We start from the raw sequence: 26,863 nt of genomic DNA, 5'->3' as shown, positions 1-26,863 counted from the left end.
TTACTGCAACTAAGCTAATTATATTTTTAGCGGAACTTCTTGCAGCCATTTAAATTTTTTAGCCAAAGTCACCTCTTTTTTGAACAATTGAAAAACTGGAATGACGTTCAATGTACCGGAGATGTCAGTTTTCAAAAAAACATCGACACATCGATGCATCGATACATCGACTACTGATACATCGAGTGGAAAATTTTCGATGCAACACATCGATATTTTCGATGCATCGATGTTTTTCCGACATCCCTATAAGAGGTTGATAATGAAAAGAAAATGAGGGAAAGCATTTTGGTTTTGTTTTTGTGTAGCAAAACTGTATTCAAAGGATGTAAGAAAATTCAACGAAAACACGAACAGTCGGTGTGAACAGCCTCCAAAGGCAGATTTTACTTGGACGAAAACACAAGTTTTAGGTCGAAAACCAGTTTTAGCAACGAAAACATGTTTTCGATGTCGGTCACAACATGGTATAACTTACAGGCCCCTATTGCGAGTGTCGACTGGCAGTAGAATGGAAATTTGTCGATCGAGTCGATCATCTTTTATTTTGCTATTGTGTAACTTGATCGATAAAAATTTGTACTATTGTGAATGGTTGACTGAATTGTAAACAGCTGTTTGTTTGTTTACATTTGTTTCTTTAGTGTTTCATTTACATCATTTTTAAAATAGTTGGAGTTGGAGTTGGAAGATGAAGTGTATGTACATATCGCACACCGTCTTCAAAAGAGTCACAACTCAAAATAATACGTTTGTCAGAAAATGCGAAAAACTATTTCTTAGCACATGATAATCATATGGGCAAGAGCGACTTCACCTTAAGTTTTTTTAACAAATTATAACAAAAATTTGCTTCAGCTTTTGCTGAAAGGTAAATAAAAGCTCTGCGTACATTTTTAGCGTATAATCTCGAAATTGCCAAATTTTGAGTTGTGACTCTTTTGAAGACGGCGTGCGATATGTGAATTTTATGAATAGAAGATACTTTACGGTTTGTAGGTTTTACAGGATTTGCAGGAAAAGCTGTTTTCCTCATTAATAAACTTTATGGAAGTTTAAGAAATACGGTACGGTTTAGCTATTTGTACAATGATGTTGGGTATTTGTGTCCAAACGCGTGACCCGAGTTTAAAAACTTTAACATACTAGTGTAGTGAAAGAATTAAACTTTAATTTAAAACAAAGATTTCAAATTTCCGAGCACTAGTTAATTAATAAATTATGCAATTTTTTGGAAACTTTGATGTTGGTTCTGCGCAAAAACACTGTGGATGACGTAGCCGGAGTTATATGCACAAGATATATTGCATATCTCTCAAAATAGAAGCGGAGCTTCCGCCCCTACTCTTTCCGAAAATTCCTTTGCCTATGTCCTCATTCTCCTGCACCAGCTCGACCAACCGCGCAAGTTGCCTTTTGTTGCTTACAATTTTTGATCTGTAATTCAGACACATACACACCTACAGTTATTGACAATATAATAGAATCAAACATTCTTCCCATAGATATTTGCCAAAAACAGGTACTAAACATTTCTTAACCATTTCAAAACATGTATTTAGTTGCTTTTATTAATTTTACATATAAGTAACTCAAAAACACATGAACAGCTATTGCAATAATGTCATTAAAATCCTTTAAAGTAAACAGTCATGGAATTCAATTGTCAATAAAATAGAATCATAGAAATAAAACTTAAAAATTGCAAAAATCCATTAAAAAAAATGATCCAGTATTAAAACTTGGTAGCAAACCCGTTATTTGCAAGTACAGCAGTGCATCTTCTCGGCATAGATTCTACTAGGGTCTCACAGATCGACTTTGGTATGGAATACCAAGCTTCCTGGATTTTTTGCCAAAGTTCCTCCTTGTTCTTTGATTTAGAGGGCCCAAGCTTTTCCTTCACAATCTTCCACAAGTTCTCTATTGGATTTAAATCCGGCGATTGTGAAGCCCACGCCATCACATCGATTCCACGACTCTGTAACCACGTTTTTTACAAGACCCGAAGTATGTTTCGGGTCGTTGTCGTGTTGAAACTGCCAAATCAAAGGCATATTCCATTCGGCATAAGGTAGCATAACATCTTCTAATATTCTAAGGTATAGATAACGGTCCATATTTTCCTGAATCCAAAACAGCGGTCCGACACCGTACCACGAAAAACATCCCCATATCATTATATTCCCTCCACCATGCTTAAATGTTTTTGTTGCGTACCTGGGATTAATTTCTGCATTTTTTGGACGTAGGACCCACACTTTTCCATCATTGCCCACCATATATACTTTAGATTCGTCAGACCATAAAATATGTCGCCACTTCTTTGAATTTTCTGCACCGGACCAATTAAAGTGAGCTCTCGAAAAAGTTACTCGACTAAGTCTCTGTCTTTTTGTCAACATTGGGACCTTTCGTGACAATCTGCCGAATAGATTCCTTTCTACAAGACGACGAGCAACAGTTCTTGAAGATATTTCCACATTTATTTCCTTTTGAATGACCGCAGCCGATTTGAAAGGATCGCGTTTTGATAACCTCTCTATGAAATTATCGTCCGCTGGCGTTGTTTTGCGTGGTCGGCCTCTCAGTTTGCATTCTTTTGGAGGAGATAGAGCAGTAAACACAAATTTTTGTGATCTGTTAATAATTTTTGCGATTTCCCTTTGCGTAAAACCATTTTTTTGCAAATTTTGTATGTGTTTACGTTCCTCTGCAGTACAATGCTTTCCGCGACCCATTTTTCCTAAATTAACGCAAATTTCATTAAGAATTGTTTAAATACGCCAATTTATAACTTACAATACAGTTTTACGCACCAAAAATCACTTCGAATTGCTTGTTTCCTTTTTTGATTCTATTTTATTGCCACAACAGTCAAAGTACACTCTTGCAAATTTTAAGCATAAACATAACAGTAAAACGAAAAAATGTTGCCATTATGACATCTTAAACGATAAATAGTGTACTAATTCGATTACAGACGAAAGTAATCGGAAATATATAGCAAAGAGGAAAAACCGCTGATTGTTTCGGAACAACCGACTTGATTCTATTTTATCGTCAGTAACTGTATGTATATTTCACAATTTTTTACAACTTCCAGTTTAATTGTCTTACTTTTTATCCATTATAGTACCACTTTCTTATGTAAATTTTATAAACGCAAACACCAACGACTAAAAAACAGCAATAGAAGGATGAGCGATTAAAAAGTCACTAATTGAGCGACTAAGCGACACTCACAATAGCATCGATAATCGACAATCGCTTAATAGTCGTTTATCTACTGCCAGTCGACATTTGCAATAGGGATGACAATATAAAGAGAAAAAATATGGAGTTTCCACCTGTGTTTGAAAATTGGTGTTTAAGTAATTTGACAAGATAAAGCAAATATTGCAATGTGGCTGTTAAAGAAAGAGGTTTAACAGGGTGTCCAGATTATTTAAAAATAAAGCGCAATTTTCTGCAAAAAAAATCGCCAAAAATCGCCATTTTTTTAAATAAAATTAATGAAATCGATTTAACAAATCTTTCTATTTTAAAAATTAGATCTTGTTATAATATAGTAAAACAAAACGAATATAACACCTTCGGGGTAGTAATAAATAACACATATCACTTATATAACAATGATGTATAAACCATTTTCTTTAAAAATACGCATACTTTTTAAAAATATTTGTATCAACACATTTTCCAATAGGACTGCGCCGTTATTAAATTTATTATAACTCATATTAATTGATTAATCGCACAATCCGCTTTTAAGCGCTCGGCGCGAAAAATAAAATAAAAACCTATAATAAGGCGAGATCAACTATTTCCACAATTTCTTCAAAATCACTTATAGTGTCTGAATCATTTACATTTGTGTTGTTGTCATATACTTATTGAGCTATTCAACCTTGACTGTTTGATATTGGAAACGTTTTGCAGCAGAAACTATTAGCCTTCATATAAAACTTTATTCGAACTATTGAATTAAGGCTTTCCAACCTCTCCTATTTCGAATCTTAGTTTTTGTTGAATTCATTACGGAAAAAACGCGCTCAACAAAAGCATGTGAGTGCGGCAAGGATAATAATATGAAGGCTATTTTACGTTCTTATATTTCCAAACATTTTATTGCCTGTTGCGGTTTTCACTTCTTAAGCAATTATCCAAAATTCTTCAGAGTCGGATGGAATGGTTCTGAAAAAAGTTATTCCATGGGAAAGTTAAAAGATTTAAATATTCAGTTTCCGCTGCTTTTCTTTCCTTCAAAGTCAAATAGTGAATTGGCAGGTCCCTGAAACTCGCTCTCTTGTGATTCACGCACCTTTCTGGTGACAAAATCAAAGCTTTTTGAAAGTATTTAATTGACTAGGTAATCGATTCAAAAGTTCTTCGATTAGGGTGATTAAAAATGTTTGTCTTTTAATATGCTTCCTAAGTCAAGTTTATCACGCAGTTCATTAGCCTCTTCTGTAAAATTATCGTGGAAAATTGAGTTTTGTATATTTTTATAATTGGAAAGAATTTATTTGAAGGGAAAAAATCGCCAAAAATCACCAATGGCGATTTCATAAATTTTTACACGCAAATATCAAAAAAAAATCGCCAAATTGGCGCGAAATCGCCAAATCTGGACACTCTGAGGTTTAAGAAGGCTTACAGCCGAAAATATTTTTGTTTTAAAATTTTAATTTTAATTTAATTGATAAAATAAATTGAATATTGCAATATGGGTATCAAACTGAAGAGGTTTTGGAAAGTTTACTTAGTTTTTACACCAGACAATATTGTCAAGACAATTAATTCAAAATGATGTGTTTGTTGGAAACACGGCGAATTCATATTACAACAACACATAATTTTGACATAATTGTCTTGACAATATTGTCCGGTGTAACTTAGGGTTTACTGCCGAAATTATTTTTAAGGAGGGTTGCCACCTGCCTGAACAATTACATTAAATTAAATTGATAAAATAAATGAAATATTAAAAAACGACTATCAAACAGCACAAAAATACGTTTAATCCCTTCACTGCTTCACGTCCGGTATTTGCTAGTTTTAAAATAAAAATACATCAACAACGCGTTTTTGCTTAGCGGCGTTCAATGTATGTAGTTTACCTTTTGTCTTTGACGTTTCACCTCTATTTACCAAAAGTAAGCGATAATTCAGGGTTGCAGATTGAGAAGTTATCTTTTTAATAAAGGATTATTTTATAACTTGGTTTTTGAGGAGAAATTTTGTACTCTTAATTACGTATTGGATAGTTCACCTCGAAAAAGCAGAAAATCTTGTCATAAGTATGTCGCTAAACAAAAATTTACCGTTATATGAAAAGCGGCCTCAGTCCGATTTCAATAATTTTCAACGTTTTGCTTTTATGTGGCAAGCACAATAACCATACCGAGTTTGGTACAAATTGGTAGAACGGTTACCGAGAAACATATATGTGCATAAGTTGGCGGTGCCACGCCCATTTTCCAAAATTTTATCATAAACGTATTTCCTGGTAAAGAATTGTTGCAAGCATCAATTTGGAATAAATTAGCTTTAAAATTTACTGATTTATCGAAGATTTTGTTTTTCTCCGCGGGCATGCGAAATTCGAGCATGAGAAATAAAAGTGGAACGATGGAAACGTGCATTTCTTTCTTGCGCAAGAAGTCAACGCGGATTGCGTGCGATCCAGCCACGAGAGTCGGGCCCGCACGCTGGCAAATAAAAATTCATTCCGACCAAACTATATCGAAATGCACGCATTTTTTTCATAGATATATGCATGGAATTTTGCAACAAAATTTACACAGTGTACTTTTCGACTACACTCGAACACTGCCTGAATATCAATAGCCCAGTTATGCATGGGCTTTGCGTGTAAGCGTTTACCCAACGCATAGCACTTAACATGTAGAATTCTGTTAGGTTTTGATTTTTACGTAAAAATGGTATAGCAGTGCAAGTATGCATAACTGGGCTATTATACCCATATGGGCATTCCCACCGGAAGGTCTACCGCGAACGAAAAATAAAATGTTTGTAAAATAAAGTTTTTATTTTATATTATAAAAAAGAAAATATCCAATTGTCATTATTCGAAAGAGTTTACAGTGTTGCTAAGTTACAGCGGTAATACAAATTGTGGGAAATTTTAGCGTAGCTCTTTCTTACTATTTCTCTATTTTTATTGAATTTTCTCCTTAATAATTATTTTGAAAAAGAGTTGTTCCGATTTCACTCATACCACTAAATCTCTTGCACACTCACACTTTATTTGAGAAAAAGGCAAAGAGAGTAAACAAAGCTCAGTTAACGGTAATTTTTACTTTACATTCATTGATATTCTAATGTCACGTTCGAGCCATTGAAAAGTATTTTTTTATTCTTACTTCTGTATTGACCGGTGGAAGTGGTTGAAAACAAGAAGGCAAAGTAAGTTTAGAACGTAGAGTTGAAAAAAAAAGTTTAAGTGAATTAATTTCTTTTAAATAATTTGTCACGTTACGTACCCCATACAAATACAAATACAAAACCAGTATGGAAATTTTAGAAATGTCTTCGTATTCTCAGCCGGAAGCAGTTGCCAGTTCAAAAATAAATTTATAGCAAGCAGTTTATGCGAATTTTTAGTTGAATTAAATTTGAAAAATATCGAATGGAACTTTTTTGCCACTTCATACGGCAAAGGTCCAGTCGATGGAGTGGGAGCTGTTATTAAGAGAAAGGTTTGGCAGTTGACTAAAGCAAAAAATTTAGTATTAGACGATGCTAAATCTTTTTTTGAATGTGCTCGAAACCACATTGAAGGTGTCCAATTGGCATACATATCTGCAGAGCAAAGAAGAAGAAATGTCTTTAACATTAGCTGAGAAGTGGAAAAAAGTCCCAAATATACCTGGAATACGTCAACTTCATTGGCTATCAAGCAGCGAAAATTTCAAACGGCATTTTCTTCCAAAATAAATGTATTTTAGTATTAAGATTTTCTTTCATATTTTTTGGAATTTATCGTTATTTAGATACGTATATCCATTAAAATGTTCTGAATAAAAAATTATGTTGCGTTTTTTCCTTTAACAGGAATTCCTGTTAACTTAACTTAAACTTAAACTTAACTTAACTTAAGTTAAACTCAAAATGGTGTAAGGAATTTCTTCAGCAGTATACGATATGTCACGTTACGAACGTCACGTTACGTACCTTATTATATATTGTATATTAAAATCTAACAAGTATTTTCAAGGCAAAAATAAGGCTAGCATAACACAAGGCAAACAGATTAAACTGTATAAGTTACATTAAAAAATTCATACATTATTCGCAGATTTTCACATTTGTATAGGTGCAGCGGAAAACCACTTCTATTTTATGTCACGTGACGAACCGATGTTGGTTTGTTTGTATCTTTGAACCCTTTTTCTTTACAGATCCTTATTTCGCACTTTATGTAGCGCTTCTAAAGAGCTATCCAAAAATCAAATTAAGGGAGAGGAAATTTAAATTAGTCTCTACTTTTCTGCACGTTGAAATCGTACGACTGTCACGTGCGCCACCATGGAAATGCCCATATGTAAGATAACCTCCGACAATCTGACGGAGCTCTATTCAGTGGTTTTTGATGCATTGCATTTGCAATATATGCATCAGCGCTAAGTTTCAGTTCCCCAGAGTAATTGGTTTTAGAGATGTATTGGTTTTTTACGTTTTAGTCTGTATAAGAATTTTAGGAATATCCCGAGCTACATACCGAGTAAATTTTTGGTCGGAATATTTATTTTCAAGGTGCTGGCATATGTACCAATTATGAACCAAATCGGTGCAGCCGTTTAATAGTTTAGTGAATTACATTGTACAGAGAACTGTATGAAATTGTAAAGCGTGACGTCTCAGATTTCTTAATTTTTTGGCAGCAACAACAAAAAGTTTTGATTTTTTTAGCGAAAAACCTTCCACACAGAAGTTCCAAAAAAGTGCGATTGATTATGTTTGAACACACTTAATTGAATGTCAATAAAATTAAGTTTGTGGTTAATGTGCGAAATTTTGAGAACAGTCCGTTGCTGACTCTAAATATAAACAACGACGCACTGGAAAAAGTTAATGCATTCAAATACCTGGGAATAATGTTCGACGATAAACTAAAACAAAAAAAAAAATGGATTCTATATTTTCAATTAGAGTTCTAGCAATATGGGCATCGGTGAAAACTGCATTTAATTCCATACATTAGTTTTTGCGTGATGCGCTTACAAACATACGAACAGATAGGCCAAATTATAAAAATGTTATATTTGGCTTCTGTTGATCTAATAAACCCCCTATTAATTTTTCTTTAAAACCTATTATGTACAGACATCGGCCTGTTACAATTTTATTATTCTCAAATACTTTCGTTTGATACCTTTATGGCAATATTTAGCTTATCTTATCAATTTACCCGAATTAAATTTTTCAAATAGGTGGCAACCCGCTTCAAAAATATTTTCGTAATTAAGCTCCCTAAACCTCTTTAGTTTATTATCTGTATTGTAATATTTAATTTATTTTACCAATTTAAATGAATAAAAGTTTTCAAACACGTGGCAGATCCCCTAAAAATATTTTCGGCATTAAAATTTGCGAACCTCTTTGGTTTGATGCCAATATTGTAGTATTTAATTTATGATATCTATTTAATTAAATAAAAGTTTTTAAACGGGTGGCAACAGCGTTGCCAAGTTTTGTATTCGAAAAAGCACTAAAACCCCAAAAAAATCGCGTTTCTTCTCGAAAAAAGCACCAAATTTTTTATTGGAGGATTCAATGGACTTTGTATGCATACAAAATTTTATTGTAGGTATGTCAATTCAAATTAATAAAAATTTAAGTTTCTTCCTCGGCGGTCGAAGGTTCGCCCGAATTAAAGGTCTAAAGATCTACTCCAAACAGGTGGCAACCCTCCTCAAAAATATTTTCGACAGTAAAACTTTCTAACCCTCTTCAGTTTGATACCCATATTGCAATATTCATTTATCTTAAAAATTTAATTTAATTAAAATTTTCAAACAGGTGGCAACCCTCAAAAAATATTTCCGTCTGTAAGCTTTCTTAAACTACTTTCTTTTGACGCCCATATTGCAATATTTACTTTTTCTTATCAATTTACTTAACCTGAAATCTTCAAACAGGTGGCAACTCTCTGATTTTTTTCTTTCTATATTTTAAGTTAGACCTCTAGCAATACATCAGTGAAAACTGCATTCAATTCCATGCATTAGTTTTCGAGTGATGCGCGTGCAAACATACAGACAGACAGACAGAAAAGTTCTAAAAATTTTTGATTTGGCTTCTGTTGCTCTAATAAAGAAATATTTTATTATTATTATAAAGTAGATATTAAAAAAAAATATTATAAAAATTAAATATTAAAGAAAGAAAAAATATTAAGTTGTTCTTCCATTTTTCATTTTCCGACTTTAATTTTGATGCATTTTTAGTTGCATTTTTACTTCAGTGCTGCCATTGTGTGCGAAATTGTATGAAATGGAAAAAGGCATTTCTTAAGAAGCAACCCTGTGCTCGCCAATCAGCAAACAGAGCGTAATCACTTCTCACCAATCACCGAAATTTTTCTATTTTGATTGCCAATTAAAATTGGTGGCATAGCCACGGCCTAACAATCCGGGTCCGGTAATTAGAGAATAAGCGAAAAGTTTGCTCTCAAAAATGGAACATAATCCAGAAGTACGGGAACGCAAACAACCACATTTGGTGCCCAGAATTTGAGAAACAGCTTATTCGCGTTGTTTTTGTTTTTGTCACTTAAGTGCAAACTCTTGGAAATTGAATTTTTGTTTCACAAATTTGATTTTAAGAATAGAAAGATTGAAAATGCATTCACTATTCCTTAAAAGCACCAAGTAAATGTAGGCAACATGTAAACACAAAACAGCTGATATGCACTTTGACGCTTTATCCATTTTTACCCGGAGAAAAAGTCCGGGCTGTTCCGGGCAAGGAGAAGAAACTTACGATCCAATACGTTCCAATTTTCGCTCTCTATTAGACTGTGTTTATACACGGAAACTTTTGTCGACGCGATTTTTCACATTCCCTTTTGGTGTTGCTAGTTTCATTTACACACGGCGATTTGTGTGTATGCAATTGTTGTTGTCAGCTGTGAACAGCGTTCAATTAAGGTCGGTGTTATGCAGAAATTTTGTTTGGCAAACTGGTGCAATTGTTGTTGCAGCAAACTCGGAGAGAGCGAGTTTAGCGACTCTCACAGCAAACTAATTTTGTTTGGTCAAACTGCAGCAAATTCGGTGTTGTCATATACAAAAATTTTACTCCCTTATTCTAGAATACGAATTTTCGTAATTCGTAATTCGTAGCTACGCTACGAAAAACGAAAAATCCACATGCTGCAACCCTTGAAGAAACATGTGCAGCATTGCCAGCTATCAGTTGTTTTTCGAAGATACCTGAATGAAGGAAAACAAAGTGGAAAGGAATTAAAAAAACACTCATCATGTGCTTGTTTATTGTAAAATTGGTTAATTTTACATATTTTGAGGAAAATTATGGATTCTGATGTATTTGCAATTATAGCAGCAGAGTAAGCGGGCGCTATGGCAATGGATTCACAAAGGTATGCGGAGCTGTCGGGAATAGTAACCATGGGCGCATCTATGTCAGCTTCTGGTTGAATTGTTGAACCATAAGCCAGAACTCCTCCTATACCTGAAGCTCTGGTTCTTATTCCAGTTAATGCAATAACAGCTTCTTCCAAGCCATTGAAAACATGCACTTTGTTAGGTCCACCACCTGTTGCGCTTGCTTCTGCCTTGGGCCGCGCATAGGAATTATAACCCTTACTAAGTAGAATTCTCCTTTCTGTGTTGCGAGGAAGAGAGGCGTCCGCATGTCAAAGGTATACAGCATTTCTTGTGCATATCACTCCGGCTACGCAGTCCACAGTATTTTTGAGCAGAACCCACGTGGAAATTTGCAAAAAAGTGCATAGTGCAAACCGAGTTTATTAATAAGCTAGTGGTAGGAAATTTGAAACATTTATCTTAAATAAAATTTGAATCCTTTGATTACACGTGTATGTTAAAATTTTTGGATTCGGGTTATGCGTTAGGACACAACAACCGAAAATCGTTGTACAAATAACCAAACCCAAGTTTCTCGATAAGGGGCAACAAAGATTCTTTTTTTTTCTAGTTTATATAAAGATGTGATAATATACGCTGATAAAAATATACGTATTTGCGAAAGGCAAATTTATCTGTTTAAGTGAACACCACCAATATTTCTTGCAAACACGCATCGATTTACATCTTTTATTTCGCCTCCGACACACAATTGCTTTCGTACAAAATTACGCAAAAAAGCTTACTCGTTCGTTTTTAGGCATGCCATTGTTACGAATTTCGAAAGTTCGAAAATACGATTCGGATTGCAGCATACTATTTCTACGATTCGTAGCAAAATCCGAACACGAAACAGTTGCAGAATAGGGGTGTTAGATAATTGTTGATATACACAAAAATTGCCGTGATACCGAAAGCTCGAGAACAGAATTAATGCTGTAGGAGCTTCAAAAATAAGGGCACAGTTAATTGCCTATACGATATCATAAAAATATATTAATTCTGCGCGTTATGTACATCTGAAATTTTCATTTCGTGTTGGCAATAGCGATGAAAACCATAATGAACGTGCAACCCTGTGCCAAACTCGACATAACCGCCTCCGAGCAAACTAAGCAGCCGCCATTTAATTTGGCAAACAAAAGTTTGTCTGCATAACACCGACCTAACACAGACGAACGAGAGCACAAAGCGTTTTGCCCGAGCACGAGCAACTCGGTGCCCCTCTCCTTTCCTCGTCACGCTCTCTCCTACAAACGACGAGTTGCGGCAACAAAAATCGCCGTGTGTAAATGGGCACTTAAACATTTTGTTGAGTATGGGAACGATTTCTGGGCTATTTTGGGCACCCGCGGCATCCCGCGTTGCGTACGGGAAAGAACCTACTGTGACCGCTACCACCAAACGATACGGACGTGCCGCTGTAAAATTCGGTCGTTAAACCAAGTGCCGTACAATTTTATTAAATTGAACTAAAGAACTTTTAAAACTAAAGATTGTGTAAGAGTTCAAGATGGCTCCTCGCCGAGTATGGTCGTGCTGACCTGTCGAGTTTTGTTAAAGCAAATTTCTGATTTAGTTACACATAAAAATGAAGTCGGTTCATTAAATAAAAAATTAAGTTTTAAAACAAGAGAAAATGATACTACCACCCCTATTCTGCAACTCTTTCGTATTCGGATTTTGCTACGAATCGTAGAAATAGTATGCTGCAATCCGAATCGCATTTTCGAACTTTCGAAATTCGTAACAATGGCATGCCTAAAAACGAACGAGTAAACTTTTTTGCGTAATTTTGTACGAAAACAATTGCGTGTCGGAGGCGAAATAAAAGATGTAAATCGATGCGTGTTTGCAAGAAATATTGGTGGTGTTCACTTAAACAGATAAATTTGCCTTTCGCATATAAGTACGTATATTTTTATCCACTGCTTTATATAAACGAGCAAAAAAGAATATTTTTGCCCCTTATCGAGAAACTTGGGTCCGGTTTAGTTAATGTTCAACGATTTTCAGTTGTGTCCAAACGCATAACCCGAATCCAAAAACTTTAACATACACGTGTAATCAAAGGATTCACATTTTATTTAAGATAAATGTTTCAAATTTCCTACCACTAACTTATTAATTAACTCGGTTTGCACTATGCACTTTTTTTGGACGGCGTAGCCGGAGTGATATGCACAAGAAATGTTGTATACCTTTGACATGCGGAAGCCCCTCTTCCCCGCAACACAGAAAGGAGAATTCTACTTAGTAAGGGTTATAATCCCTAAACGCGGCCGAAGGCAGAAGCAAGCGCAACAGGTGGTGGACCTAACAAAATGCATGTTTTCAATGGCTTGGAAGAAGCTGTTATTGCATTAACTGGATTGAGAACCAGAGCTTCAGGCATAGGAGGAGTTCTGGCTTGTGGTTCAACAATTCAACCAGAAGCTGACATAGATGCGCCCATGGTTACTATGCCCGACAACTCCGCATACCTTTGTGAATTCATTGCCGTAGCGCCCGCTTACTCTGCTGCTATAATTGCAAATACTTCAGAATCTATAATTTTCCTCAAAATATGTAAAATTAACCAATTTTACAATAAACAAGCAAATGATGAGTGTTTTTTTAATTCCTGTCCACTTTGTTTTCCTTCATTCAGGTATCTTCGAAAAACAACGGATAGCTGGCAATGCTGCATATGTTTCCGCAAGGGTTGCATTATGTGGATTTTTCGTTTTTCGTAGCGTAGTTACGAATTACGAATTACGAAAATTCGGGTTCTAGAATAAGGGGGTACATTTAATATATTAATTACATAAGTAATGTAATAGATGCTGACATAAAGAGAGTTGAAATTAAAATTAAATGAAAATTTCTAAACGTACCTTTGATACGGTACTATCGTATGAACAAAGTAACTGTGAAATAAAAAGTTGCATGCATAATTGTTCCACATAACGTAGGGCTGCCAGACGTCCCGGTTTTCCCGGACATGTCCGGGTTTTAGACTATTTGTCCCGGCGTCCCGGTCCAACCTTAAAATGTCCCGGGTTTCGTTTAAGTGTCCCGGTTTTCGATTTGATTGCACAAATTTTGTATAAAAATTACTACACTGAGAATAAACGCGTTGTAATATTAAGAAAAATTTTATGAATTTACTGGGGGAAATAACGCATAGTAAACATGAATATTTTTTATTGATTATCGTTTTAAAATGTTCGTATTTAAAAACACCACGAACACGTGATGTTGAATCAAACTGAACATTTGAATGCACATTTACATGTCTGGCTGTAGCTGAGTGCACGAAGATGCTTGCCATAATTTGCTAATTTCCAGAGCGTCAGGGTTCAAATCCCATTACAGGCAGCATGGAACTTAAATATTTTTTTTTAACTTAATTATGAAAAAGCGTCCGTAAAAGCTCAGTTAGTCTAGACTTAACTTAATTTAACTTACCGTAAGAAATCATCAATGATTACTCAACACGTCAACTTAAGCCAAGAGCGGAAATATTTTGTTTTTGTATTTTCTTTTTCAGCTGTTTAACAGTTCGCCGCCTTAAATGCCACATCAAAAAAGTTCATGCAAACAACAATGTTTGCTTTCATTTATTTTTAAGAAATACAAAAACGAGAGTCTGGCAAGCCTGATTCTCTCACCGCTCTCAATTTCCGTAAGACCGTAACTTAAGAACCTAAAATCTACAGGTTCTTAAGTTTCTTACGCTAAGTTAAGTTTTAACTAACCGCCAACACAGTTTCTCATATAACAGGTTGGCCGAAATATTTAGTTAAGTAACGTTACGGAAATTAAGTCTAGACTAACTGAGCTTTTAAGTGCAAAGCGCTTCATTTTAATGTTGGCGTATTTGAATCGGCCGCTGTGGTGTAGTGGTAAGCAGTGCGCGCTTTCACACATCAGCACCTGGGTTCAAGCCCTGGTCAAAGCAACATCCCAAGAAATATAGAAAAAGGTTTTTTCTTAACAGCGGTCGTCCCTCGGCAGGCAATGGCAAACCTCCGAGTGTATTTCTGCCATGAAAAACAGCTTCTCATTGAAATACAATCGCCGTTCGGAGTCAGCGTAAAACTGTAGGTCCCTCCGATTTGTGTGACAACATCAAGGCGCACGCCACAAGTCGGAGGAGAAGCTCGGCCAAACACTAACATATGTGTAAGCGCCAATCTATTATTATTATTAGGTGTGTACTCGTATTGAGAGGACAAAATTCTCCAGCAGAAAAAGTTCTGAGAATTTAGCAGCATTCGCTCTCAAAGAGACGAAATATCAACAGAAGTACGAGAACGCAAAATTTGCAAAAACTTGCAACCTTCGAAACTGCTGATCACTTGCACAGTTGCCACTGGTGATTAATTTGGCAATTTATTTTCTGCTTGGTGCATTTTCCCCCGATTTGGCATTTTATACAATTTAGTAGTTTTGGATAAGAAAAACCTTTTTAAAATACGAATTAATTATATCGGAATGCATAAGCTATTTTTCTCATAATTATTTCTGATATCACATGGTGACGCATTAAAAACAAGAGTATCTCTTCCAAACACCTATCTTTGATCCAAAATAATGTAATAGAGTAGGTTTAAAATTATAAAATTTTCATTTCAACAATCAACCTACCAAAACCGATAACTTCAGCAAAAAAATATTTCAGCATGCTTCATTTAACTCTATTTTGGTATATTTAAAGGAAATTTATGGTACAAACGAAAAATGTCATACGGCAACCATAGTCAGCACGCACTAAAGTAAACAAACTGGAGATTAATAGCAAATTAACGAAAAATAAACTCAACAAACGTTGTGCTTATTAAATTTAAGCACTTTTTAGTTATATACTAGCATTAATAATAAAATTTGCAATAAATAACTCAAAAAGGCCATACTTTCTTTTGTTTATTTACAAACATGTGTTTGTGATCAGCTGATTTTCTCGCTTGCAAGTTTTAGCTGGGAAAAATTTTTCCAGCAGAAATTTGCAGCTCTCTTTCACATTTCGCTCTCTCAATTTCCCCTACTTTGCAAGTTTTTTGGGTACGAGAACGCAAAACCAGTAAAAGTTTTCTAAAACTTTAGATAGTTGGGCGTACGAGTACACTCCTATTATTATTATTTGAATTGAATATTTCTATACTAAATACTAATGATTTATAGGACTTGGGTTGGTGCTCTTTCATATGCGAATATTTTTAAATTTTGCACGTTTTGCACAAGCAATAGTTGATGATTAATATAAGTATGTACCTAAATACGTTAAAATGACATGCACAGTGTTTTACAATTATATTAAGCAAAAGCCAGAAGTTTTGAAACAAGTTCACAGCAACGAAACAAATGACTGATATTTTAATGTTACCTTGTATTTAATTTTTTTTCTTTCGTGAAACATAGATTACTTATAAGTACCGTGCCGTACAAAATTATTGACTCGGAGACTCTTTCATCAGATCACAATTTCTAATCGGATCTTTTAGAAAAATTTTGAAAATGTAGCCTTTGAGCCATTAGTAAAGTGCAAGTCTGAAGTTACCAGAAAATTTCGTTGATTTTTTGCAATTATTTATTTTTTGCTGCCAGGGTCTTCCACATACAAAAAAATTTCGAACATAGTTTGTATGGAAGAAACTCTCAGTAAAAACAATACCAAAAATCAACTAAATTTTTATGGGCTGCAAAACTTCATTTTCAAAATTTTTATAACAAAGTCTGAATAGAAAGTGGCGAATTTGTAAGCAAATTTATTGCATTTTCCCGAGTTTTGCACAAAGTTTAGAAATTTTTTTTTATCTTTTCTGATGTATTTAGTATAAACTGTATTTTTATAAGGACAAAAAAGGTACATGCATTGTGAAAAATTCTCTGTGCTTTAGTTGTGATAAATTGTTTTGTTGCTGGTGTACGTTGTAATGATCTCATGATCTCATGTTTTTATGTTTTTGGTTTTGTTTGTCAAAATAAAAGGTTTGTTCCACAAGCTACTCGAAGCCACTTCGAGTTACACATACGCGTTTCACAAGTAAGTTTTAGAGTTTATTTGATATACGCTGACAGTTTGAACTTTGCTCGAGTTTTTCTATAAGTAGTTTGTGGAACAAACGTAAAATTTTATTACATCCTTTCGTACGTAATTTTTGTCGAAACGAAAGGGAAGGGAGCGAGAGGCCTTTCCCACCCTTAAGTGTCCCGGTTTGGCAACAGAGATATCTGGCAGCTCTAACATAACGTTACTGAAAATTTTTTAGCCATAACCAAAAATTATAATTTGACGAATAATTAATAAATAATCAAATTGGAGGAATAACCTGGCGATATGAGGACATATTAGTGCCCTGCCATCAAAACACAATAAGTTTACCATTGGAGGAACAACATACTAAGATATATAGTTTGAAATTAGAGGAATAACCTGGTGGTGGTTTATATAAACCGGCCAACCTACCCAAAACCCCCCCAAAAAAAAAAAAAAAAGATTGTGTAACTAAAAATGATACGAATGTAATTGCGCATTTTAAAGACTAAATTTGAAAGTAAAACGAATGTTGCAATTTAAAGACTAAGAAATAAAGTTTGTAACCAAAACTTTAAAGTCAAGCAAGTGTACGTGTACTTAAACACTACTAAAGAAAAGTGTGCAACTAAAACCTCAAAGTAAAACATATGTAATTAGAACTTAAAACTATTAAATAAAACTTAAAGTAAACTTAATTTGGAGTGGAATGGGGTATAGTCATTGCGCTGGGTATGCAGTTAACGTTGCATGGCTATACTCAATCCCGACTCTTGCGTCCTCGTTCGCGCACTCTGGGCAACGTGAGAAACCCATGTGCGAGATGCGGTAACCAATCCGAATGGAGCCTTGGGTCACTGCAGAAAGAGAGGGAGCTCCGGTGGGGCCACTCTGACTTATTCGGTTTAAGGGCTCACTGAAGTCTGCAGCGTCTGTTCACCAGTAGGTGCGACTGCAAGCGGGTGTCTGCTTGGAGCAAGCGGCTCGCTATATAAACGTGTATATGGTTGCGAAACCACCCCCGTCCCAGCAATGGGTTGTGCGCTGGGCTTGGGACCCGCCACGTAAAAACCACTTCCAGTGAAGAAGCAAGGCAAAGCCTCGGATGAGACCCCCCCTTATGATGACGACCACGGCAAACGTTTAAAGGACTACGATTTGAGGGCATGCACCTGGAATGTCCGGACCCTTAATGGGGAAGGTGCCTCTGCCCGGCTGGTTGATGTCCTCGTAAGGACAAAAGCTGACATCACCGCCATCCAAGAAATGCGTTGGACGGGGCAAGGCAAACAATGTATAGGGCCTTGCGACGTCTACTACAGCTGTCATGTAAAGGAGCGCAGATTCGGAGTTGGATTTGTGGTGGGAGAGAGACTCCGTCGCCGAGTACTGTCGTTCACCCCGGTGGACGAGCGTCTAGCCACAATCCGCATCAAAGCGAGATTCTTCAACATCTCGCTCATCTGCGCCCATGTCCCGACGGAAGAGAAGGATGAGGCATCCAAGGATCTCTTCTATGAGCGCTTGGAGCGCACGTACGAGCGCTGCCCCCGTCGTGATATCAAAATCGTGCTTGGCGACTTCAATGCCAGGGTGGGCAAAGAAGGGATCTTTGGAACCACAGTCGGAAAATTCAGCCTCCACGACGAAACGTCTCTGTGCAGCAAAAAATGTGCGCCCAAAAAAGGAAAGCTTAACGTCGAAAAGCTGCAATCACAACAGACAGCCAGCGCTTTCGCTACTCGACTCTCACACCTGCTCTCAGAGAGCACTCTTCAACAAACCGACATATGCGAGCAGTGGAACCACATTTCCCGCTCATTAAGTACCGCCGCCGAAGAAGTAGTCGGATTTCAGCGAGCCCGAAAGAACAACTGGTACGATGAGGAGTGTCAGGAAGCTGCAGAGAAAAAAGATGTCGCCTACAGGGCCACGCTGCGATCGGCCGCAACGCGCGCTATGTGGGACCGCTATAGGGATCTGAAGAGGGAAGCGAGACGTATTTGCCGCAACAAGAAGAGAGAGGCCGAAATACGTAAGTGCGAAGAGCTTGAAATGCTGGCCGACAGGAGGAATGCCCGAAAATTTTACCAGAGAGTTAGGCGACTTACGGAAGGTTTAAAGACCGGGGCGCACTCCTGTAAGAATAATAATGGCGACCTAGTAACTGATGTCCAGAGCGTACTTAAATTATGGAGGGAACACTTTTCCGCCCTACTAAATGGTAGCAGCACGGAAAGTTGTGGAGAAGAAGAACCCGAGCCCGCAGTCGATGATGACGGAGTCGACATTCCACCGCCTGACTATGACGAGGTACGTATAGCAATAACGCGGCTGAAAAACAACAAAGCCGTTGGAGCTGACAGCCTGCCAGCTGAGCTATTCAAGTACGGCGGCGAGGAGTTGATAAGGTGCATGCATCAACTCTTGTGCAGAATATGGTCAGATGAACGCATGCCCGACGACTGGAATTTAAGTGTGCTCTGCCCAAGCCACAAGAAAGGTGACCCCGCCATTCGCGCCAACTACCGCGGGATCAGCCTTCTAAGCATAGGTTACAAGGTCTTATCGAGCGTATTGTGTGAAAGACTGAAGCCCACCGTCAATGAACTGATTGGGCCTTATCAGTGTGGCTTTAGACCTGGCAAATCCACCATAGACCAGGTATTCACAATACGCCAAATCTTTAAAAAGACCCGCGAGAAAAGGATCGACACTCACCTCCTATTTGTCGACTTTAAGGCCGCTTTTGACAGCACTAAAAGGAGTTGCCTATACGCCGCTATGTCTAAATTTGGCATCCCCTCAAAACTCATACGGCTGTGTAAAATGACGTTGAGCAATACCACCAGCTCCGTCAGAATTGGAAAAGACCTCTCCGAGCCGTTCGCCACAAAACGGGGTTTCAGACAGGGCGACTCCCTGTCATGTGACTTCTTTAATCTGATGTTGGAGAAGATAATAAGAGCTGCAGAACTGAACGGCTCAGGAACAATTTACTACAAGAGCGTGCAATTGCCGGCTTATGCCGATGACATCGACATCATCGGTAACAAAAACCGCGAAGTCTGTTCTGCCTTTTCCAAGTTGGATAGGGAAGCAAAGCGCATGGGTCTGGTGGTAAACGAGGACAAGACGAAGTATCTCCTGTCATCAAACAAACAGTCAGCACATTCGCGCCTTGGCACCCACGTCACTGTTGACAGTTACAATTTCGAGAAAGTAGAGAATTTCGTTTACTTGGGAACCAGCATTAACACCGATAATAATGTCAGCATTGAAATCCAACGTAGAATCACTCTTGCCAACAAGTGCTACTTTGGACTGAGTAGGCAATTCAGGAGTAAAGTCCTCTCTCGACGTACGAAAACCGCGCTCTATAAGTCACTCATCATGCCCGTGCTGGTATATGGCGCAGAAGCATGGACAATGACAACATCCGATGAGGCGGCTGGACGACGATGGAACGACGAGCTGTATGAGCTTTACAACGATATGGACATAGTGCAGCGAATTAAAATGCAGCGGCTCCGCTGGCTTGGTCATGTCGTTCGAATGGACACCGACGCTCCAGCTCTGAAAGTATTCAACTCGGAACCCGCTGGTGGTAGCAGAGGAAGAGGGAGGCCCCCACTGCGATGGAAAGATCAGGTGGAGAAGGACTTGGCTTCACTTGGCGTTTCCAATTGGCGTCAGTTGGCACAGAGGAGAAACGACTGGCGTGCTTTGCTGAACTCGGCCAAAATCGCTTAGGCGGTTACAGCGCCAAAAAAGAAGAAGAAACTTAATTTGATACGAAAAGAGAGTGCTTTTATTGGAACGGAAGGGCCCAGAAACCCACATACATAATTGATAAATAATAATACGCATGATACAAATACAAGCAGAAACTTTTGCACGTAGTTCTGTCCCTCAGCGGTATTACCATACCAGTGGAATATAACATATAAAGAGATATATATTAAAAGCAGAGGAATTAGAGGTTAACCTAATTAATATTCACGCTCGCAGCCAATTTATTGTCTAAACTTTCTCATGCACATGCAACTTTCTCATGCACATGCAACTTGTATGGGATCAACCGAAATTGAACGACGTGCGTATGAAGCTAACTCAATTTCCAATTTTTGAACACCCGTATGCTGTAATCCGAAAGTTCGTAGTTACGAATTCGTAGCTCCATTCCGAAAATTCGAAAATTGGTATGCTGTAATACGATCATAAATATCAACCGCATTGCCAACTAAAATAGTGAAATGCGAAGTTCTTAATCAGCTGCTTTGACAGAAACAAATCAAAATAAATATAATCGCAAGTGAATAGTGAAATTAAAAAAAAAAATTGTTTAATCATTACTTGAAAAGACTTTTCCTTAACTAAGTAGAATACAAAGGATTCAGTGGCCGGTGCACTTTTGTTCCAGAAGGAAGAACAGCTAACAGTTGCATTAATATACAAAGGAGATTGCTAGGAGATTGTTCTGATCCATTTAGCTTAAATGATAAAATGTAGGCTCTCTCCTTTTAAGGGCCTCCATTTCACTAGATATTGTGCCGCTTTAATTCTTGGAACGCTTTCCCAACATTCTACCACATCCTCTTTAGCTCCTTTTACAAAGCCTCGACCAATGTCCGGCCTTTCGGTCATGCATTCCACCAGTTTTTCGTATTGTGATCTTCGATCTGTTAATTTTGTAAACATTTAATAATAATTTTTGTTTCTATTCACACATCAACTTACATACATATGTACCATGATTCAATTATTAAAGGTTTTGTAAGTAGCTTTTTTCTAAAATTTGGCACTCCCACCCACAGGGATGGTTTTTGGAAGCAGAAGAAAAAGGGGAAGAATTCAATCACACTTCCTAAAATGGGAGCTAAATTCTATAAAAACGTGTGGATAATAGTGAATGGTGGTATTTTAAAACAAAAACGAATTTGATTTAATTATTTAATTTAAACAAGCTTATTTACATCGAATATAACCCCCTATTGTTATTAAAAATAAATATTTCTATGTTTATACCAAACTTGCGTACGTCAGATGGCGCATAACTCGAGAATGGATGGTCCACTTTCAGCTTTTTTTTTGTTGTATTTGTTTGCCAGTTGATGGACATGAAGAAGCTATTTGTTTGCGGAAAATATGCAATATTTATTAAACAAAAAAACGGCAAATAAAAAAATTTGGAGCTTACGTTTCTTTCGCGGTTATGGCTCGATTGTTTCGAATTCTTTGATGTCGCACTTTTTATGTTCTGGGGAAAATATTCAACACTGGCTTGCACAGCCGCAGTTGGCGATTGGTGCCGGACGAACTCAGAGCACGCAGCTACTGAACGACTGAGATAGGGAACGTGATCTACATCGTCAAATGAGAAGTGGCGTAATGGGGCTTTCGCACGAGGCGATTTTTCAGGCAACTTTTGCGTTCAACTCCCGCCGGGTTGCACGAAAAAAATTTGAATGACTAAAAATATCAAAATATAAAAAAATATTAAAATATTCGCCATAAAAAGGCGTTTGTATTGTTCAACTTTGCATTCTACTTTCAGCTAATCGCTTTCAATAAAGTTGGTCGCCAGCCAACATTCGCCTCGTGCGTACACCTTTTAAGTGTGCAATTACATCGCGCCATTGACTAAACCGAGCTGTCGTGTGACGATTGGGCCTATGGATGCGGTTTGGCAATGTTATATTGCGTCAAAATCTCATTCGGAGACACCAGGATTGTGTCGTGGAGTACAATACCTAAATACCTTCGTTGGCTCATTGAACGCTTTACTTTACAGCGACTTAGCAGAATCAAGAGGTCTCCACGAATATCGACAAATACATTTCGGCATTTAAGGGAATTTCGTCTCTTAACATTGAATTTCTGTAGTCCAACCATTCTCACCCATTTTGTCTTGTTGGCGCCAGCGAATGCAGAACAAACATTTCTTCAAATTTAAAAAGTAAAAATTTCACTACTAACAATTTAAAAATGTTCTTAAAACTTGCAAAGAAATTTGGAAAAGAAATATCACTGTTTTTGTTTTTAGGAGTAGGGTGGGAGTGTCATTGATAAAATTAGAGCGAGAGAAAGTTTTTTCTTACAAAACCTTTCATTATTGAATCATGCATATGTACATACTTTTGCGTTTACACACTTAATTTTATTGATATTTAATAACAATTTGCTTCGCTCCGACACTAGTTGCTATTCGTACAAAATTTCCGACAAATACATAAAAATGACAGCTACGTCGGATTCGGAAATCGAAACTACGACGGATTACAGAATAGGGATGGAAATCCAATGGAAACGCACGCAAGCCAATTTCGGGTGACGCATAAAAAAAAATTCGACGGCATTCGTACCAAAACGCAAGCCGCGAAGCCTGGCGGTGGTGAAAATCAGGCAACTTATCAAAATCAAAAAAAAAAAAAGTGATGCCTGCAAATCTGCAAAACGGACTTTCTGGCTGTTTACACGGGAAAGTGGACTTTCGATTTCAATTTTTGATAGCAAACTGGTAGAAAATGCGCTATCACGTTTAACAGCACCTTAAGGCTTTGCGAATAGAATTCTAAAAGGCCCTACACACGCATTGATTTAGCGGTCAACCAGTTAACCAACCGCTAGAAGTTGGTGGTAAACAAGCCGAAGGCCGCCTACGCAGAAAGGTTTTCTCTGCAAAAGGTGTTCAGCTCCTTTTCTTCGCAAAACAGAAAGAGAATTCTTCTTTGTGAGGGTTATAATCCCTAAGGGCGGCCGAAGGCCGCCTACGCTGAAAGGAATTCTACGAAAAAATACATTTGTTAAAAAGAACATTTTTTTTATAAAAACTTGTTTTTTCTATTTTTAATTAACTTTTTTATTCTTTATTCAAAATCGCCCGATATCTAATTTGGCATAATTTCTTTTATTAAAAATCCCACGGTTTCTGTAAGTTGGGTTATATTCCACTTCAAACTGCTCAGTTTGCGTAAGAAATTCCGTTTTTCCCCTTTTTCAAACGGTTCCCTAGGGGCCTGTGGGAGGAGCCCAAGGGGGGTACGCCTTTTTAGAAAGTGGGGACTGTCCCCTTTCTAGTGGGGGGAGGGGCCCGCCCCTCCGCCCCCACCCCAAAAACGATGGGTCAGCTACTAAACATTTCCCTTTTTTAAGTTCATTTAAAAATCATAAATTTACCTTTGTTCGTCCCATAGCACCAATGGCCACTTGAGGCGCCATAATGCAAGGGTGAGTATAAGTACCGCCAAACTGAAATATTTTTACGCAAATTCGTTATATTCAAATTCATTTAATTCTTCGTCTGCAACTTACCACACCAATGTTCGAAAGTGAAAAGGTACCATCAGCAAAGTCTTGCGGTGTCAATGCATTTTTGCGACCTCTTTCAACCAGTTCATTCAAATGTAATGCGATTTCTAGAATATTTTTACTCTCGCAGTTCTTGATATTGGGCACTATTAGGCCCTGAGGAGAGTCTATAGCTACGCTGATATTGTGAGACGCTTTGTAAATAACTGCCTCCTTATCAATATCTAGCGAACTGTTTAGAATAGGGAACTTTGAGAGTGCAATAGATGCAGCCTTGATACAAAAGGGCATGAAGGTGAGTTTAGGTATGCCTCGATCGCTCGCCGCACTTTTTAATTGATCCCGGAAATCAATAAGCTTTGTCATGTTAACCTCATCACTATAGGCAAAGTGAGGAATTTCCTGAAATTTATGCAAGATAAAAAGTCTTTGATTTCTATAGGTTTGCTCAAAAATGCATACCAACGATGCTGACATGGTCTTGAGCATCGCTTTAGGCACACCTTTCAGTGGCTCAACACGATAAGGAACAGCAGGTGTAGATTTTGGCACGGACTTTGTTTCTAAAGATTTGATCTCCTCAATTTTGGCTGCAATTGTTGGATGTTGTATATTGGTGCCAGCTGGCAAATGTCCCAGATATTCGAGTACATCTCCTTTAAGCACACGTCCTTGTTTACCTGTAGGCGGTACTTTTGAGAGGTCTACTTTATTTTCCATAGCCAGACGACGGACTGCTGGCGTTGCAAGTGTTATATGGCGTGCTACGTCCTCATCGCTTGCGACTTTTCCAGTAGATGATTGGAAAGATTTATGATCGCTAGCACTGGAACCTGAATCGGCGCTTGATTCTGAATCAGAATCATCATCTTCTTCAACTTCGAAGTCTAACAACGGTTTGCCTACATGAGCGACATCATCTACTGGATGATAGAGTTTCACGATTTTGCCATCGTAACGACTAGTAATTGTAACAGATGCTTTATCCGATTGCACTTCGCAAATTTCGTCGAATTGTTCTACAGAGTCACCGACCTTGACAAACCTGAAAGTAAAATATTAAGTTTCGAATAATCTATACAATGAAACGAAAAATTACTATGGCTTACCATTCCTTCACAGTAACTTCACGAATTCCTTCACCAATGTCGCTAAGTCTAAATGTTACTAATTTTTGTAAGCATGGTGTTAAGTTCAGATAGCGTATTTGAGCCGCATTCGGAGACTGGAAGGAAAACAATTAATAATAAATAAAACGAACTTAAGTTCACATATAGCCAGGTTTATGTGTACAGATGAATACCAAGCATAAGGAACCCAACAATTGTTCCTCATATCGCTAGCTTAGAGGAAAAGTTGCTAAGTCCACTTTTTATGAAAACCCATATTTTGCATATATGTATGTAATAATATGATATTAGGATAAAAATTCATTGTTTTGAAAAGTATAAAGGTACTTATTAACCGACTTCCAAAAAAGGAGGAGGTTATCACTTCGTCGGAATATTTTTTTTTTTTTTTTTTTTATGTATGTTACCGCATTACCGATTTCTTCTATAATTCTTTTTGCATCGGAAAGGTAGTGTCTCAGAGGTGGTCCCATACTAATCTGGTTAAGATCCGATCAGCGGATCATGAGATATATATATATATATATATTTTTTTTATATGGGAGTTGAAGTCGGTTTTTTTTTTTGCTAAAAATTACTAGTTATTTTATTTATTCTCGTTTATATTCAATGAAAGGAAAATTTTCTAATTCCAAATAAAGCAACGAAAACCCGATAAGGCCAAAACATTAAGAAATCTTTTAATAATACGGAGTTTTGCTTTGGTAAAAACAGCCAAAATGTTGTATTCAAAGTTTTGAGAAATTCTTGGAGAAAATAGCTATACGGTTTTTTCATGATTAAATTTTCATTAATCACGAGTTTTATTTCTCCTGTAAGCTAGTGATATGCAAATTACTTACAAAGGTATGTATTTTCGTGTTTCAATCAGCTTGTATTACGAGACATGGAGTAACATCTTACTAAGAAGACTGATTGGGATGTGGGGCGGCAATGAAGTGTGATACCTGCCCGCCATTTATTGTGTGCTGTTGTGGTAGTGGGCGGCGTCGCAGTAGGGACTAGCGACCGAGCAGCACCACAAGGGCTCTCATAGTTCCTCGTCTAATCTAGCGTGGTGCGAAGTCCAGAACATGCCCTATGAACACACCTAATAGAAGCCGCAAGCTTCCTGGGTCTCCCGTTATTTGAGCTTGACGACAACGATTAAGTGCCAAGCCGACTTAGGCAGGGTCGAGTACCAATGCACAAGAGCATTTTCACTTATTGCAATACCATTAAAAAAGTCAAATTTCTTTTCTTAGTATTTGTGCGTAGAGGGCACTGAGAAGGCATCATTTTTCGGTAGAAAAGAAAACGCCTTCAGTAAAAACGTATAGGTATGTAACTTTTTATGTTAGAACACTTTTTCACAACTAGTCCTTTTAATTTATGAAAGGATATTAAAAAAAAAAAATCGTATACCTGATTTCTGAAACGTTTGCTGGATATAAAATTTTCCGGTCTAAACTTTACAGCACAGCAGAAATGTGAATACAATACCAAAAATGAGCTGTCAGTGTTTTAGACCGATAAGTTTAATTGTTTATATCTTCATTATTAGTGGGGTATGCATCTCCGGAGCTTGAAAAAAAAACCAGCGCTACTTGAATTATAATAACTTCTATACTTTGTACTTAAAACAGATGATAAATAGCGTAAAAATGATAATCAGATATTTAGCAACACCTACTTTCCAGCAAATTTTTAACGAATTCTTTATCATCGCCGCTGCACCATTTTTTTAGGAATATGGAAGACATTTGAAAATTGTATCTAACTGCAGT

General features: G+C 37.2%; 1 protein-coding gene across 2 annotated transcripts in view; it reads right to left on the bottom strand.

The window, feature by feature from the left end:
- The window catches only part of LOC118752419 (lipoamide acyltransferase component of branched-chain alpha-keto acid dehydrogenase complex, mitochondrial-like), a 33,791-nt gene extending 6,936 nt beyond the window's left edge, over positions 1–26,855 (bottom strand). Inside the window, exons 1-6 of one of the 2 annotated variants that reach the window (XM_036487338.1) lie at positions 26,770–26,855; positions 25,077–25,192; positions 24,430–25,012; positions 23,971–24,369; positions 23,836–23,907; positions 21,122–21,338 (exon numbers count right to left, since the gene is read on the bottom strand). In XM_036487338.1, the coding sequence (XP_036343231.1) occupies positions 21,300–21,338; positions 23,836–23,907; positions 23,971–24,369; positions 24,430–25,012; positions 25,077–25,192; positions 26,770–26,802 (1,242 nt within the window). In that variant the 5' untranslated portion in view covers positions 26,803–26,855 and the 3' untranslated portion in view covers positions 21,122–21,299. Of the gene's footprint in view, positions 1–21,121; positions 21,339–23,835; positions 23,908–23,970; positions 24,370–24,429; positions 25,013–25,076; positions 25,193–26,769 lie in introns of those variants that run through there. The other variant, XM_036487339.1, reaches the window with a different exon arrangement.
- Positions 26,856–26,863: the final 8 nt, after the last annotated feature.

This window comes from Rhagoletis pomonella, unplaced genomic scaffold, assembly GCF_013731165.1.
Source record: "Rhagoletis pomonella isolate Grant_MI unplaced genomic scaffold, Rhpom_1.0 Rhpom_scaffold_01488, whole genome shotgun sequence".
Classification (NCBI taxonomy): domain Eukaryota; kingdom Metazoa; phylum Arthropoda; class Insecta; order Diptera; family Tephritidae; genus Rhagoletis; species Rhagoletis pomonella.
The sequence above is the reverse complement of the archived record's forward strand: the minus strand, read 5'-3'. Positions and strand labels throughout refer to the sequence as shown.